The sequence below is a fragment of the Aspergillus vadensis genome, assembly GCF_003184925.1.
Source record: "Aspergillus vadensis CBS 113365 unplaced genomic scaffold BO88scaffold_14, whole genome shotgun sequence".
NCBI lineage: Eukaryota > Fungi > Ascomycota > Eurotiomycetes > Eurotiales > Aspergillaceae > Aspergillus > Aspergillus vadensis.
In genome coordinates this window covers 143,948-158,003 of record NW_020292052.1, presented here as the reverse complement: position 1 = coordinate 158,003, position 14,056 = coordinate 143,948, and the positions used below count along the sequence as shown (strand labels likewise).

Sequence of the window (14,056 nt, the reverse complement as noted above, 5' to 3'; positions counted from 1 at the left end):
GGCCTGAAAATTGATGAAATGGGAATAAAATAAAATAGAATTTTCTGAAAGGGGAAAAGGTGGGAAAAAATCAAATCAAAAGACTTTCGATGACGGGGTCGAGAATGAGGCAGTGCAAAAGTGAACCGACGAGTTACGTTACAGCTTTGGGCGAGTCGGAGCTCTGCAGAGGTCATTAGGCCCGTTAAACAATTCCCCCCAAGAAACCAAACACCCCCAGCGCCCTGTTTTGGTGGCAAGGAGGTCGCCTCAATCCGTGGATATCCCCGTTAGAGGTCAAAAAAAGGAAGAGAATGATTGAAAGGCGCTCTCCCTTTATATGGATGGAGGTTTCCCTGTAGATCGATAAACAAATGCCCTGACGAAGCAGAACCATCAAACATGGGGTAGATAGTCAGCCATCGGGCAATTGGCAGCTTTTCTTCTGCAAACAAACAGCTTTCGTTTCCCAAACTTACCACATCACTCGATCTGGACCTACCGGTGGGTCCACAGTGGGGCAGTTAGCCGTGGTGATTGGCCCTTTGCAGGATAGGTGCAGGGTCTACCACCGAATCATGCTGTAGTCGGTAAGTAGTAGGTACCTTACCTGACAGTACAACTGCGCCTGCCATTCCTCTTTCTTTACTTCCATGATCTCAGTCAGTCCCTCTCCTCTATCAATTGTTCTATCCACCCAACATCATGATGTGTTGTTGTTCTGCTTGATTCCCCAATTTCTCCCTCCCCCATTCATTCTCCCTTTTTCCTCCACTTGACTTTCTCTTGCCCTTAAACCCTCTTTGTCTTCGCTTCATTCCGTAATTTACCTCCATTGGTTCTGTGCTCCTTAACGCCGACACAAGTGAGGTGCGGTCGCTGGGTTGTCGGTTTCCCCCCCAATTCCCCTCAACGCAAGACGTCTGTCCATTCGCTGGCTTTCAAGTAAAACCTCGTCGCTGATAAGCCCTTCTAGCACTGGCAGTGCTTCTAATTCGTTTACACTTTGTCGGGATTGGTCCCACCATCGGGTCGCGTTTCGATAATTGTCACCTCCGGATGTGCTCCTGATACGACGTTACTACGTGGTGTGGCTCTCTGGTGCTGGCAAAGCTTGTCAACCTTCATATCCCACCGTTGTCCTTCCCTCCTTTTCGCCTCACTAGTCGCCTGTTTCCCGTCTTCTCTCGTGCTTCTCTTAAATCGCTGTTCAATCGATGTGGACGTTCCTTACTCCCACGGCCACTTCCGCGCATTCGTCTGTTTAATCCGCAGCGCCAGTTCTTAGTGTAGCTAGAACACATGGGATATAATACTCGCGCATTCCTCTTCGGTGTCCGCTATTGAGCTTAATCGGTTGCTACTTGCCTCTGGAATGATACCCACTTCTCTTGCGTCTGGATCCGACATTTTATGATTCGGCGCTGTTCAATTGTTCTGCTCCTTTTGGAGCCGCATTCCTATTGACGTCTAGTATCCTAGTTCTTACCAACCGGTTGCCATCACTCCCAAGACCCACTCATCTCCGGTTGTTTCACCCCTTGGAAATATCATGCCGGATTCCAAATCGGATGGCCATGATGCTAGGCAGTCAGGGTCGACTCCCCTGCGACGGGAGCGGGCCCCGACTATCACCATCGATACGTCGGCTGTAACGTCCCCAACCGACCAGCAAGAACCCCCGCAACAGATACTTCCTACCCCATCCCACCCTTCCTTACAAGTGTCTACCGAAAATGTTGATGCGCATGATATGAGCGCGCTCTTGAGCAGTGGGGGTGTCTCGCCATCGTCAGTCCGCTCTTTTGCGTCATCTGAGAACCGGGACTACGAGAGTCGTCCTACTTCCCCACACAATATCTCCTCTCCCGCCTCGAAAATGACGGAGAACATGTCGAATTCGAATTACCTGGCTGTCCCCGGCACCAGGTCTCGCGGCAACTCGTTGGAATCTGAGGACTCGAACAACTCGTCTACCAGCTCGTACGGGGGAGATACCTATGTTCCTACAGCATCTCACGGCTCGCGCACCGATTTGACCCAGAACACGATAATTTCCGATGAGGATGCCCTCAAGCCGGATCCGGGCCGAGAGGCCGAATTTGAGGTGGAAGACAACAAATTTGCATTCGCGCCCGGCCATCTGAACAAGCTGTTGAACCCTAAGAGCCTGGGAGCATTTCATGCGTTGGGAGGATTGCGTGGAATCGAAAAAGGACTTCGAACCGATGCGCGGAGTGGTTTGAGTATGGATGAGGGAGACCTGGATGGTACAGTGAGCTTCGAAGATGCCACCAGCACGCAAACGTCCGAATCGCTGCCCAAGACCGCTTCCTCGACGCCAACGAGCCCTCCCAGAACCGACACGGGCTCGTCGAAACATGTCGAAAATGCCTTTGGGGATCGAAGCCGCGTCTATGGGAGGAACAAGCTTCCTGAAAGGAAGGCTAAGAGTTTCCTGGAGCTGGCTTGGATTGCATACAACGACAAGGTTCTGATCCTGCTTACGATAGCTGCAATCATATCTCTCGCCCTTGGAATCTATCAGTCTGTGACGGCAACAGGGAAGGAAGCACGTGTGCAATGGGTAGAGGGCGTGGCTATCATTGTTGCCATCCTGATCGTGGTCGTTGTGGGTGCCGCTAACGACTGGCAAAAGGAACGCCAGTTCGTCAAGTTGAACAAGAAGAAAGACGATCGACTGGTGAAAGTGGTCCGTTCCGGGAAAACAGCAGAGATATCTATTCACGACATTCTCGTGGGTGACGTTATGCATCTTGAACCCGGTGATCTTATCCCAGTTGATGGTATCTTTATTACTGGCCACAATGTTAAATGCGACGAATCCTCTGCGACCGGTGAGTCGGACGTGCTACGCAAGACTCCTGCTCACGATGTCTATCGGGCGATCGAGCAACACGAAAACGTCTCGAAGCAGGACCCGTTCATTGTTTCTGGTGCCAAAGTCTCCGAAGGCGTAGGGACGTTCTTGGTTACAGCAGTCGGTGTCAATTCTACATACGGAAAGACCATGATGTCTCTTCAGGATGAAGGGCAGACCACCCCGCTGCAATCGAAGCTGAACGTACTCGCTGAGTACATTGCAAAGCTCGGTCTTGCTTCTGGATTACTCCTGTTCGTCGTGCTGTTCATCAAGTTCCTTGCTCAGTTGAAAGATATGGGCGGCGCATCCGAGAAAGGACAAGCTTTCCTGCAGATATTCATTGTTGCTGTAACCGTCATTGTTGTTGCTGTCCCAGAAGGTCTTCCTCTGGCTGTCACTCTGGCGCTCGCCTTTGCAACGACCCGGATGCTCAAGGACAATAACCTCGTACGTCTGCTGAGAGCCTGTGAAACTATGGGAAATGCCACGACTATCTGCTCCGACAAAACAGGTACCCTGACGGAAAACAAAATGACCGCAGTCGCGGCTACTCTGGGAAAGAATTTAAGATTTGGGGACAAGTCCACCGAAACCTCTAGTCGTCCAGACGGCGACCGGGGTCGCGACACTGCGACTACTCTTTCTCCCTCCGAGTTCGCATCCAGCCTTTCTGCTCCGGCCAAAGACCTTTTGATCAAGTCGATCGTATTGAACTCCACGGCATTCGAAGGGGAGCAAGACGGCGTAATGACTTTTATCGGTTCGAAGACGGAGACTGCTCTCCTGGGATTTGCGCGTACGTATCTCGGCCTAGGGTCGCTCAGCGAGGCGCGAGACAACGCGAATCTTGCTCAGATGGTGCCATTCGACTCTGGGCGCAAGTGTATGGCGGTGATTGTCAAGATGGAGAATGGTAAATACAGGATGCTGGTCAAAGGTGCATCCGAGATCCTGGTTGCGAGATCCACTCGTATTGTTCACAATGCTACCCAGGACTTGTCAGAAGGGCCCATGTCGGATCAGGACCGGTCTAACCTGGACAATTTAATCAACCGTTATGCGTCTCATTCGTTACGAACTATTGGTCTGGTGTACCGAGACTTCGATCAATGGCCACCCCGTGGGGCTCCTACACACGAGGAGGATCGTTCGCTCGCTGTTTTCGATGCAGTCTTCAAGGATATGATTTTGTTGGGCGTCTTTGGTATTCAGGACCCCTTGCGACCGGGTGTGACCGAGTCTGTTCACCAGTGTCAACGTGCAGGTGTCTTTGTGCGTATGGTGACTGGTGACAACATCATGACTGCCAAAGCTATCGCCCAAGAATGCGGTATCTTCACTCCTGGAGGTATTGCAATTGAGGGCCCCAAGTTCCGTCAGTTAAGCAGCCGTCAGATGACGCAGATCATCCCGCGGCTACAGGTTTTGGCCAGGTCAAGCCCCGACGACAAGAAAATTCTGGTCACTCAACTCAAAAAGCTGGGTGAAACGGTGGCAGTGACAGGCGACGGTACAAACGACGCACAGGCTCTCAAGACGGCTGATGTTGGCTTTTCTATGGGAATTTCTGGCACTGAAGTTGCTAAAGAAGCGTCCGATATCATCCTCATGGACGACAACTTCACCTCAATCATCAAGGCTATGGCTTGGGGTAGGACAGTCAATGATGCTGTCAAGAAGTTCCTTCAGGTATGTTTTTGTATTTTTCAGTGCTTCGCAAGAAAAGCTAACCGAGCTGTAGTTCCAACTTACTGTCAACGTTACTGCCGTGGTTCTCACTTTTGTTTCCGCAGTAGCGAGTGGAGATGAAGAATCTGTTCTGACAGCAGTTCAGCTTCTCTGGGTTAACCTTATCATGGACACCTTTGCGGCCCTTGCCTTGGCTACGGATCCCCCCTCTCCTCATGTTCTCGACCGTCGACCTGACCCCAAATCGGCGCCGTTGATCAATCTGACTATGTGGAAGATGATTATCGGACAGAGCATCTATCAGTTGGTCGTCACACTGGTTCTGAACTTCGCGGGACAATCCATCTTTCACTACAAGACGGCTGACGACCTCGACCGGCTTGAGACGATGGTGTTCAACACGTTTGTCTGGATGCAGATCTTCAATCAGTGGAATTGTCGCCGACTCGACAATAACTTCAATATCTTCGAGGGCATGTGGCGAAACTTTTGGTTCATGGGGATTCAGTTCATCATTATTGGTGGTCAAATTCTCATCATCTTCGTTGGTGGACAGGCGTTCTCGGTGAAGCGACTCAATGGAGCTCAGTGGGGTGTTTCGCTGGTTCTGGGCGTCATCTCGCTGCCGGTAGCCGTGATCATTCGATTGATACCTGATGAGTTTATCAGCCGGCTCATCCCTCGGTTCTGGCAGCGCAAGAAGGGCCCCGAGCTACTGGTGTCCGACGAGGACCGGCGGTTTGAGTGGAACCCCGCGCTCGAGGAGATCCGGGATCAGTTGAAGTTCCTCAAGACGGTTCGCGGAGGTCGGCTGAGGCATCTCAAGCACAAGTTGCAACATCCAGAAGAACTCCTCCCAAGATCACGAAGCGGGTCACGTTCCAGAGAAAACTCGATTCCCGGTACTCCTGTTGGCGAACACAGCGACAGCACCCCGACACAGCCCCCTACTCCCGATTCGCGCTCTAGACGACGCACTCGGTCCCGCTCGAATTCAGCCTTCGGGCCTGCTGCTGCTATGGCGGGTGTCGTTGCGGGAAGTATCGCGGGCTGGTCTCCAATCGAGCGGGCACCAGGTGACGGAGAGGCTTTCAAGGTCCAGACGGACAGTCCTCATGGGGGCCTGGATAAGCAGAAGGGCATTGAAATCCACCCTGATACTGCGGCTGATGACCGTATTCTGGGAGATTACCAGACTACCTCGAAGACCCCTCCAAGCCAGAACCCAGAACTTCTCCCGCACTTTGAACACGCACCTCCGGAGCGTGCTCCGTCCCACCGGAGCCAGAGGTCTACGTCAAGGCTGTCGCGATCCAGCCAGAGCCAGGCGTGATCGCAAATCATTTCCTTACCAAATCCCTCCAGCCTTGTATACTTACCAGCGCTCTCTCTTTGTTCACTCAAGTTCTTGCTTGTGATTTAATTCCTTTCATGCTAGATGTTACTGCGCTTTGTGACTTTACTTGCTGATTCGTTGCTTTTCTGGGACTCGATTAGCCTTGTGCGGAATACTGTGTTTTTAATATCCTGGGGTGGGGTTGGCGTATGTGATTTAAAAGGTGTATTCGTTCGCGGTTGCTTGCTTTCTAGACACTTCTCGCATAGGGATACGGACCTGGTCAAAAGGGGTCGGATGCTTGCTTTCTAGACACTTCTCGCATAGGGATACGGACCTGGTCAAAAGGGGTCGGATGCTTGCTTTACTCTATTTATTAGTCTCTCTTTGTACATAGCACTTCTTGCCTCGCCTGATGGTAGACTCGGGTTGAGAAAATACAGTCAATCTCGATGAAATCCCTATCCTCCCCCACCCTAAGCAGATTGTTTTTAATGAATTTGTTCTGTAGCCACGACCGCTACCATACCGACGTGGCCCCGAAATCTACTACTAAAGCCCACATTCACAATCACTAGTAGTTCACCTCTTCTATAAATGATCGATAAACTATTCATTTCTATTCATGAACTAACCGAGTAAGGCAAGTTACAGCTTCCCGCGGAGATCGCCTATCACCATGTGACTTTTCCGCTTATCGCGGGATTCTCCGCAGCGGCGATGGAGAAGTACTTCTACTGGTACTACTGCCCTTGCTTTTTCCTTTGTTCTTCCTCATCTCAATTCCTCAAATCCCTTCTTCTCTCGCAGCAATTGCTCATCATGTCTGCTGTACGTCCCATGAGAAAAGGTCTTCACCTTCTGGGCTCGAGCTCGCTCGCTCGCCCCGCATCTGTCGCTGTCAATGGCGCATCTCTCCTCCCGCGGCAGCTGGCAGCTTCTCCGCGCGCTCTCCGCCCCGCGGCCAGCTTCATTGCTGCTGCTCGTCCCCTTCCCCGAGTGACTTCGCTGTCTGCTCAAGGAGGTGTTCGATATGCCTCGTCAGCTGCTTCTTCAGGTCCAGTGAAGAAGACTCAACTGTATGATCTTCACTTGGCCCGGGGTGCCAAAATGGTCCCCTTTGCGGGGTTCTCCATGCCCTTGCAGTATTCCGACCTCAGCCATGTCGAGAGCCACAAGTGGACTCGGGAAAAGGCCAGTCTTTTCGATGTGAGCCATATGTGCGTATACCACTTTCCTCTGGTGTCTAGAGTCTTCTTAATTGACCAACTTCAGGGTTCAACATCAGCTCAGCGGCCCCGGCGCTCTTGACCTCCTCATGAAGGTCACCCCCTCCTCCCTCGACAAGCTCAACCATAACCAATCCACTCTCTCTTGTCTCTTGGAGGATGGGACTGGTGGCATCGTCGATGACACTGTCATCACTCGTCGTACCGACGACTCCTTCTACTTCGTGACCAACGCCGGTCGTCGCACGGAGGACTTGGCCTTCCTGCAAGCCGAGATCGACACCTACAAGCAAGCCCACGGTCCCGACAGCCTGAAGTGGGAGATCCTCGAGGACCGCGCCCTAGTTGCCCTCCAGGGCCCCAAGGCTGCCTCTGTTCTTCAGTCCCTCGTCACCCCCGAAGGCGCCAATTCCGACCTCTCCACCCTCTACTTCGGTAACTGCCGAGAGCTGCACCTCACCTTCCCCGACGGCACCACCACCCCGCAGCCCCTCCTCGTCTCCCGCACCGGCTACACCGGCGAAGACGGCTTCGAGATCTCCATTCCCACCGCCAGTGACGCCAGCCTACCTGCTCGCGTTACCGAGCTCTTCCTCTCCAACCCTGACGAAGTCCGTCTCGCGGGTCTCGCCGCGCGCGACTCCCTCCGCCTCGAAGCCGGAATGTGTCTCTACGGAAGCGACATCTCCACTTCTCAAACCCCTCCCGGCGCCTCCCTCACCTGGCTCGTAGGCAAGGAGCGTCGTGACCCCGCCACCGCCAACTTCAACGGCGCCTCCACCATCCTCCCCCAGGTCGCCTCCCCCAAGACCCTCTCCCAGCGCCGTGTCGGATTCACCGTCGAGAAGGGCTCTCCTGCCCGTGAGGGTGCCATCATTGTCGATCTGAACGACGAGTCCCGTACCCAGATCGGCGTCATTACCTCTGGCCTTCCCAGCCCTACTCTAGGCGGCACTAACATCGCCATGGGCTACATCAAGAACGGACTGCACAAGAAGGGCACTGAGGTTGGCGTCCTGGTAAGGAACAAGCTCCGCAAGGCTACGGTTACGGGTATGCCTTGGGTTGAGAGCAAGTTCTATCGCCCTAAGGCTTAGACCCTTTCCTTAAGGTTTTATTGGCTTGGATGTGGCTGGACGGGGTGATATAGGAGTGGGTGTTTGGCTTGGTTTTCAACAATAGATTCCCCTGATGATGATTCTTGATGCTTGATGTTTGACGTCATTGTTTGTACATAGATTCTGATGATTCATCTTTTTCTTATTTCCTCTTTTCTTTCTTGGATCCTCTTGGGACCAGCAATGGGTTCAACCCTGTCGTGATGGCTGCTCTGGTTGTCGGCGAATGCCAGATTGTGAGATGTGATACAATTTTAAAAGTCCCAATTTCCAACCAGATGTAATGCAGCACGTACTTCTGTCTTGTTCTTGAAAGGTAACTTAAAGTTCCAATCTTACCTGCTAGATATTGTAAATCACTTGTGTGAAATTCAGACAACCCAACAACAGGTAGGAAGTTTTGTAGATAACATAGAATGGTTACTGAATGCATAAACCCCAATACCTAGGACCGACGCAATTTCTACACTGTAAAGATGTTATCTCTGTGGAACACAAGTGTTCCCCCTCAAACATCCACCCCAAACACCTGCTTCGTCGACAATGAAGGGGGCAAATCCCCCACCCCGGTCCCCCACTCACTCTCATCCCTCCCCAACACCAGCACCAGCTCCTGCCCCTCCGTGAAGAACTCATGACCCACATAACTCTTCGTATACGGCTGGCCATTCAGCGTCGCCGACTGAACATAGATATTCTGATAAGTTGCGTCAAAGTTGACCGTCTTCACGGTAGCCGTCTTGCCCGTCAACGGGGAGGTGATGTTGACTGTTTCAAAGAACGGCGCTGTAATAAGGTAGACGTTTTGACCGGGGTTCGGAAACAGACCCATCATGGTCATGGCGACGAAGGAGCCCATGGCCCCGGAGTCGTCGTTGCCGGGGAGGCCCGTCGGCGTGGGGTGGAAGTACCGCGGGATGTAGTAGTGGGCGCGCGCGGTGGATTTTCCGGGCCGATTGGCATAGTGGTATTGGAAGACGGTGAGGAAGGCCGGCTCGTTGCCGATGTAGGTGATGCCTTGGTCGTGGAGGTAGTCGAGTCGGCGGATGAATTGGGTTGGGCCGCCGAGGAGGGTGATCAGGGTGGACATGTCGTGGGGGACGAAGCTGGTTATGGTTAGTTTGGGGGGTGGTTCTAGGTGGTTTGGGGATGGGGCGTACAATTGGTATTCCCAGATGCTGGACTCGAAGGTCTCGGCTCCGTTGTTTTGTAAGGAGCAGGATCGTCCGCTTGTGTCGATGTTGGAACATGTTAATGGGTCCTGCGGGGGGTTGTACGGGTTAGTTCGGTTGGGGGGTGTAGAGGTGGTTTGGAGGAGTTACTGACTTGAGATCCCCAGGTTCCGTTGAGATACTTGGGCTGGAAGAAGCCCCGGAAGCCTGTGTCGGTGCCGTTGAGATACGAGGTTTGGTCTGCTCGGAAGAGGTTCTGCCAGTATTGCGACCTTCCCTCGTACTTTTCGGCATCGCCGGTTTTGTTCATGGCCCGAGCCATTTGGGCGATAGTGAAGTCATTGTAAGAGTATTCCAATGTGCGGGAAATGCTGCGAGTTAGGGTACCAAAGCCGATGTAATCGAAATCCTCCACGGGGATGTAGTTCAACGTCTTCCAGCTCATTAGTCCACCGCGTCCCTCATTCGACCAGTCAAATGGTTCTTCCTCAGCGTCTTTCACTACAGCCGCATAGCCTGCATCCCAGTCGATGCCGTCTGAGATGCCTTTGGCGTATGCGTCAGCCAGAATGACGTCGGCGTTCGAGCCACCCTGCGTGTATCCTGAGAGGGTTAGATTCAGATATTGCTGGATAGGGGTAATACATACCTTTGCAAAGCGACATACGGCAATCTGGAAGCCATCCTAGATGCCGCTGTGTATCGATCAATGAGCGAATTATGCGAGTGAGTGAAGCCGGATCGAAGATTGTGAGAAACGGCATCTGGGACCGGAACGAGTCCCACAGGCTGCAGAGATCAGCATTGAACAGATTATTCCGGGGTCACACTACATACCAGTAGAACGAGTCAAAGTAGGGCTCTGAGCTGTCCCACAACGGGTTCTCTCCTGTATAGTCTTGTGGGTTGACCATGGTCCGGTAGATCCCGCTGTAGAAATTGGTAAGCATACTTGAGTTGATGCCATTCCGCGACACACGGATCGGAGCCATCTTCTCCGTCCACATGTTCACAGCTGCAGTTTGAGTCTTGTTGAAGTCAAAGTCGGGGATTTCAGCTTCTGCATTTTGACATGCCTGGTCGCTGCTGATGAAGCTCAACCCCACCCGCGCATGGATCACATTGTCCGCGGACGAATTGAATCGGATAAAGGCACCACCCTGATAATTGTCAATATGACATACATGTTAATCGAGGCATACATTACGAACCGGCAGCGGGTATCCATTGATGCTCCGTGATATGGTAAGGTTTTTGACATCTACGCTGGCCCGTGCATCAACGAAGATGCCATTATCTCGGATATCACCCGCACCATGGTAGTCGGCGCAGAAGTACGGCACATAGGAGCCGCTTCCAAAGCTGGGAAGAAAGCGTGCATGGCCGGTCATGCGTCCTGTTGTAGGATCTACGGAAATAGTGCCATTGTCCTGGCGAGTATCCGACAAGTCGGACAGATCTAAGAGGATCAGTGGGCTTGACGGCTTGTCCACCGGAAATTGAAAGCGAAAAAGAGCCGTATGATGAGCGGTTGTCATGTCCACATGGATACCAGAGCTCATGTTTAGCCCGAAGTACCCGGGACTAGACTTGACCGATCCAGAGTCATAGGAGGTTGTCCGCTCCTTCTTGGGATAAGCGCAGCCATTCACATCGTCGTCTTTGCAGGTCACGTACGGGAAGAGAGGGAAAACACCCAAAGAGGGCTGCCCACCCGTCCCCGAATCATGCATGCTAGAGAATCCGGTAATACTACTGCCATCGTAGGCGAAGCCTCCCTGATTATTGACCGAGTCCGTATCGGCGACAGCCTTGGCCATGCCGTATGGGATCGTTGCGCCCGCGAAGACATTACCTGAACACCACGGCGGTCAGAATATTGCCCTAAACAAGCTATTACGGGGCAAACCTCGTGCATACCTCCATTAGCGCTTCCAATCAGAGGATTAATGTATTGTAGAACATCATAGTCGTCGACCGACGCGGAAGAGTTGGCGCAACCTGCAATGCAGGGGAGGGCTACGGACACAGCCAAATGCTTCCAATTTATCATGTCGGCGATAATTGATTGAGCAAGGGAATGACAGAAGCGAGTGACGGTCGTGGTATATGTTTACAAGATTAGACTGGTATGCTGACATGGCCATCAAGGGAGACAGGAATGAAACCATGTCCCCGCGAGAAGGAGGGGGGAAGGGGATTATCGCCGACATCCTCAAGCATGAAGAGCAAACTCATGCCCCTGATATAAATTATTGACAAGGGTTATCGCTGCAATGTAACCTTTTGTGGCTCCGTATGACCAGTCTGAAGCACGATGATCGTGCAGGCAAGCGTTTTTAGCGTCTCTCCCTGGCATGAAGCGGAAGGGTCATCTGTACAACAGAGAGGCCTGAGTCCCACGGGAAGCTGGGACTGTTGCTTTTTCTATCTACAGTAGCGTTACGAAGCATGATTGTGAACCAGCATAGCAATGTGATAGAGACAGCATGGTGGAGCAAGCTGATCGACGAGACGAAGGAAGAGGAAGAGCAGGAGAGAAGGCAGATAAGATGCGGAGGCGGAGTTATTGATCGGGAAGGATTGTCAGATTTACCGAATGGAAGGACAGACCATTTAAACCCAACTTACCCCTATATTTTATAAGGGGAATCTGGAAAGTGATTTCAGTTTCTCTCGCCATGAGGACTAGTACTGCCTCCTATCCCTCCCCGTCTCTTACAATGGACAAGAGGAAGATGCAAAAAGTCAATTGCAGGGCCCCTTGCAAGAGCAGCCGAGGTTCCAACGCAGTGCCGCCCCGCCCGACGCCAATCAACGGAGCCTCGACCGATTTTCACGATGCGGAAAACCATGGGACTTTCTCCTGGGAAAAGAACAGGGCGAGGGCAATTTGAATATTTCTGCTGGAACTGGTTTTGAATGGCGCCGCAAAAGCAAAGCAACATCGAGGCTCTGCTGATCTGATCGAGGGGCTCCTTTGCGCTTCAGCCCCCCAAGTCCATTCATTCCATTCGACTCTCCTTTTTCTGTTCTCCCTATAAGAAACCTAAGAAACCCTCTCGTTCCATCTCCAGTGTCAGAGAGTCCACAATCGTCGCCATGCCGCCGGTCCCAACAATGCTAGGCTCCACTACCATGGCCAGAGCTGTTGCTCATGCTCTGCCTCTGTCGCGTTTGCCTCCCACCCAATTTTCTGCTCTGTGCCGAGGCATCTCCCTATCCCAGCCTCTTGCACACAGAGTTTATTCCACTGCTTCTGCAGGTATGTATTCCCCTCTTCCTTGCACAACACTTTATGCTTTGAATAGCATTCAGACTATATAAAAGCACTCATACAAATCAAGTGCCCTAACTAATCAGAATCAAACTCACAGAGGCCGCATCCCTCCCCTCACAAGCACCTCCGACTCGCTCCCGCTTTCGCCGCTTCATTGGATTCACCACTCTAGCAGTCGTCGCCTTTACTGCTGGCTTGACCTACCAAACCTCCAAATCTGTGTCGCGCATGATGACGCTCAGTCTAGCTACCGACGAGGAGACTCTCTCCGCCTTCGTCCCTCACGATGAGTTCTCCAAGGAGGTCAACGACTATATCCGCAACCACCCTCTGGCCGTGTCGCTGCGCAACGATCCTGCTTTCACCGAGTCCCGCCCACACATGAAGATACCGGAGAAGCTGCGCGCGCGCACTCTCACAGGTGGCACCCTCGCTGGACCGGACAAGATCGTGGCTCCCCCGCTAGTGTTCTGTGAAGAGGGCGGAAAGAGCTTGGTCTCGATTTTCTACCTCGGACCCAACCTCTGCGGTCACCCGGGCATTGTGCACGGCGGATTGCTGGCCACATTGCTGGATGAGGCCATGGGACGCTGCTGCTTTCCTGCTCTGCCGAATAATGTGGGTGTGACCGCCAACTTGAACTTGGATTATCGCAAACCCGCCATGGCCGGCAACTATGCCGTTTTGCGGGCGGAGACTGTCAAGGTCGAGGGTCGGAAGGCCTGGGTGGAAGGTCGCATTGAGACGCTTCCCGAGGACGGAAAGGAACCGGTTGTGCTCGTGGAGGCCAAGGCCTTGTTTATTGAGCCCAAGCAGGCCGCGGTAGGTTCAGATGATCGAATCATGATGCAAGACGAGGCTAATCAGACATGCAGGCAATGTCGACTCTCTACAACATGACCAAGTAATTGGCACCCATCTGATTTCGATTTGATCTATAAATATTGGATAGTACTTCTTGAGTCATTGCGACTCGAACATTTACAGGCGTATAGATGGTTGGAGAGCCACATTTGGATTGTACATATAGATAACTTTTGCTTAGTATACTATACCTATTCTAGATTGTGAATTTTTATTTACAAACTCAGAGCACGAGAAGAAAAGGGTCATAGTAGCTGCCGTTGTGGCCTCACCATATAGGCGTTGGGCTACAGCCCAGGTTATGAAGACACCGTGGAGATGCTATAATCAATGTCGCACAGGCATCAACCTGACTAATGCATAACTTGTTATCGCATGGATATTCAGGTCCAGAGGATTGCGGATCCATGTTTACTTCCATTAGAGTTTCACGATCTGGAGGTTGCATTTGACGTCACACTCACGCCAGCTTGTGAACATCCCCCAAACAACACCAGCTTCTAAC

The 14,056-nt window shown here is 52.2% G+C and overlaps 4 protein-coding genes across 4 annotated transcripts; 3 read left to right on the top strand and 1 right to left on the bottom strand.

Annotated features, from left to right (window-relative positions):
- The first annotated feature begins 1,269 nt into the window (after positions 1–1,269).
- On the top strand, positions 1,270–6,113 carry pmcA (putative P-type calcium ATPase). The gene is made up of 2 exons (XM_025713032.1): positions 1,270–4,552; positions 4,605–6,113. The coding sequence occupies exons 1-2, from the start codon at positions 1,532–1,534 to the stop codon at positions 5,883–5,885; spliced, it is 4,302 nt and encodes a 1,433-aa protein (XP_025561936.1). The 5' UTR covers positions 1,270–1,531; the 3' UTR covers positions 5,886–6,113.
- Positions 6,114–6,711: 598 nt separating this feature from the next.
- Positions 6,712–8,578, top strand: BO88DRAFT_405603 (glycine decarboxylase subunit T). Its single transcript, XM_025706929.1, has 2 exons — positions 6,712–7,108; positions 7,164–8,578. Exons 1-2 carry the CDS (start codon positions 6,729–6,731, stop codon positions 8,212–8,214), a joined length of 1,431 nt encoding a protein of 476 aa, XP_025561935.1. The 5' UTR covers positions 6,712–6,728; the 3' UTR covers positions 8,215–8,578.
- Positions 8,579–8,766: 188 nt separating this feature from the next.
- On the bottom strand, positions 8,767–11,460 carry BO88DRAFT_436043 (glycoside hydrolase family 92 protein; the record flags this gene model as incomplete). Its single annotated transcript, XM_025709541.1, has 7 exons — positions 8,767–9,341; positions 9,396–9,496; positions 9,562–10,010; positions 10,057–10,196; positions 10,245–10,567; positions 10,610–11,262; positions 11,328–11,460. Coding segments are annotated over 7 exons (2,373 nt in total), but the record flags the coding sequence as incomplete, so codon positions are not given.
- Positions 11,461–12,051: 591 nt separating this feature from the next.
- BO88DRAFT_405602 (PaaI family thioesterase) lies at positions 12,052–13,786 on the top strand. Its single transcript, XM_025706928.1, has 3 exons — positions 12,052–12,672; positions 12,785–13,509; positions 13,563–13,786. The coding sequence occupies exons 1-3, from the start codon at positions 12,510–12,512 to the stop codon at positions 13,593–13,595; spliced, it is 921 nt and encodes a 306-aa protein (XP_025561933.1). The 5' UTR covers positions 12,052–12,509; the 3' UTR covers positions 13,596–13,786.
- The last annotated feature ends 270 nt before the right edge of the window (positions 13,787–14,056 follow it).